The 1870-nt window shown below is 53.7% G+C and overlaps 1 protein-coding gene across 1 annotated transcript; it reads right to left on the bottom strand.

Annotated features, from left to right (window-relative positions):
* Positions 1-627: 627 nt before the first annotated feature.
* UCRPA7_8392 (putative fibrillarin protein) lies at positions 628-1870 on the bottom strand (the record flags this gene model as incomplete). Its single annotated transcript, XM_007920905.1, has 4 exons — positions 628-692; positions 746-1409; positions 1463-1596; positions 1762-1870. 4 exons carry the CDS (start codon positions 1868-1870, stop codon positions 628-630), a joined length of 972 nt encoding a protein of 323 aa, XP_007919096.1.

Below are 1870 nucleotides of genomic sequence, written 5' to 3'. Positions count from 1 at the left end.
TAGATCTGACTGAGACTGACTGGTGTCGTATCAAGTCTAGTGGTACAGCACGCCCAGAGTGTAGAGCGTCTTTAGAGGAAGAAGCTCGTGACCAGCAACGCATTAACCCAGACACTGGAACTCAGGCGCTCAGGACATCATATCCGCCGAATTCCTAAAATGGGTTGATCGGAACTGCACACCGGTCCACTAGGCTTCATGATCATACACATTCCTCAGGGGGATAAATATACGTCAGGTCTATAACCTTGTCAAGCAGACGTGGATCAACCCGACCCGGATGTAGCACATGATGTAGGTTTAAGTGATCAAAGACATCGAGCGAATCAGGAATAGGACACTCAGAAATTAAGTTTGCCGTCGAATCATTCTCTAACGTTGTGCTGCCTGCCAAAGTCTTGAACATGGGGAGCATGCTTTATCAACTTGAAGGATATCACATTTTGATCGCCCTTTCCGTTCTTCAACCGTACTATACCAGACACATGCATAGGACAAAAACCCTTTCCGTGAACGCCAAAATTCGCCTTCCGTGAGGTTGCAAAAGAAGCCTTCCAAATCCAGCAAACACCTGCGGACTATAAACAGAGTGAACCGAGGAAACAACACCGCTCTGTGGCGGGTCACTTAGCCCTCAAACTCCTTCTGCAGATAGACAGCGGAGACCATGGCGTGATCACGCTCATACGGTTCTAGAGATACAAAGTCAGCATAATGTGAAATCAGGAGTGATTGTGAGACATACCTAGCGTAAGCTGCTCCTTGGGGAAGAACTTCTCTGATCTCAGCTTCTCAACCTCATGGGCGAACACCTGCTCAGGAGGCGCAGTGCTGTCAATACAGTTGGCCTTGATGGAGATGAGCATACCACCACCGCGCTTCAGGAAGAGACTAGCATTCAGAGCGACGATACGGGCCTGGTCAGGCTGGGCGACATCGGCGAAGATGCAGTCGACCATTGGGACGAGCATTCGGTACTTCAAGGGATGACGGGCGTCCTCGACAATGGGGACAACGTTGGTGCGGCGAGTTGCCATGTTGATCAGGTCACGGCCGGATCTGTGAGAGAACTCGACGGCGTAGACTGCACCAGTGGGGCCAACAATGTCGGCAACGTGAGAAACGGAAGTTCCAGAAGCGGCACCGAGGTACAGAACCTTCTTTCCTGGGCCCATGTAGATCGTCTCGAGACCACCGAGGATACCAGCAGCCAACTTGCTTCGGAAGGGATTCCACACACGATATTCGACCTTGGTGGAGGTGGGGTTCTCGTCCTCGTCGTTGCCGGGTGTCTCGATAGCGACACGCTTCTCGCCGTAGACAGACTCGCCGGGGGTCAGATTGCGGGTCGCCAGAAGATCCTCTTTTCCACCTCGCGCGATGAAGACACCCTTGTGTCTGTGGGGGTCCTAGAGATAGTGTGAGCATCAAGACGACTCTGTAGATTGCGCCCGTAGCTTACGATGACCATCTTCTTGCCTCCCTTGGCGCCAGCTGCGCCGCCTCTACCGCCGCCTCGGCCTCCTCGTCCACCTCTGGCACCACCTCGCGGACCACCTCTGCCTCTGGGAGCGCCAAAGCCGCCACGGGCACCACCTGTTCAATGTGAGAAGGATGTCAAATGATAATGGCGCAGCGCTCTGGAACTGTTGTTGGGGAGTACCCCGAGATCTTTCTCGTTGGTAGTAGAAGTATCGTTTTGCGATATCCACCGGAAAGATCGCAAGGTAGATTGCGTTGACAAGGCAATTGTAAACTAACCTCGAGCGCCTCCTCGACTGCCACCACGACCGCCGCGATCACCACCACGGAAGTTACCTCCACCTCCACGGCCACCGCCGCCTCGTCCACCTCGGGGAGCAAAACCCAT

This window comes from Phaeoacremonium minimum (assembly GCF_000392275.1).
Source record: "Phaeoacremonium minimum UCRPA7 unplaced genomic scaffold PA7_03_scaffold_592, whole genome shotgun sequence".
In the NCBI taxonomy this organism is placed as follows: Eukaryota; Fungi; Ascomycota; class Sordariomycetes; order Togniniales; family Togniniaceae; genus Phaeoacremonium; species Phaeoacremonium minimum.
Note: the sequence above shows the minus strand (reverse complement) of the source record. Positions and strands in the feature narration are given on the sequence as shown.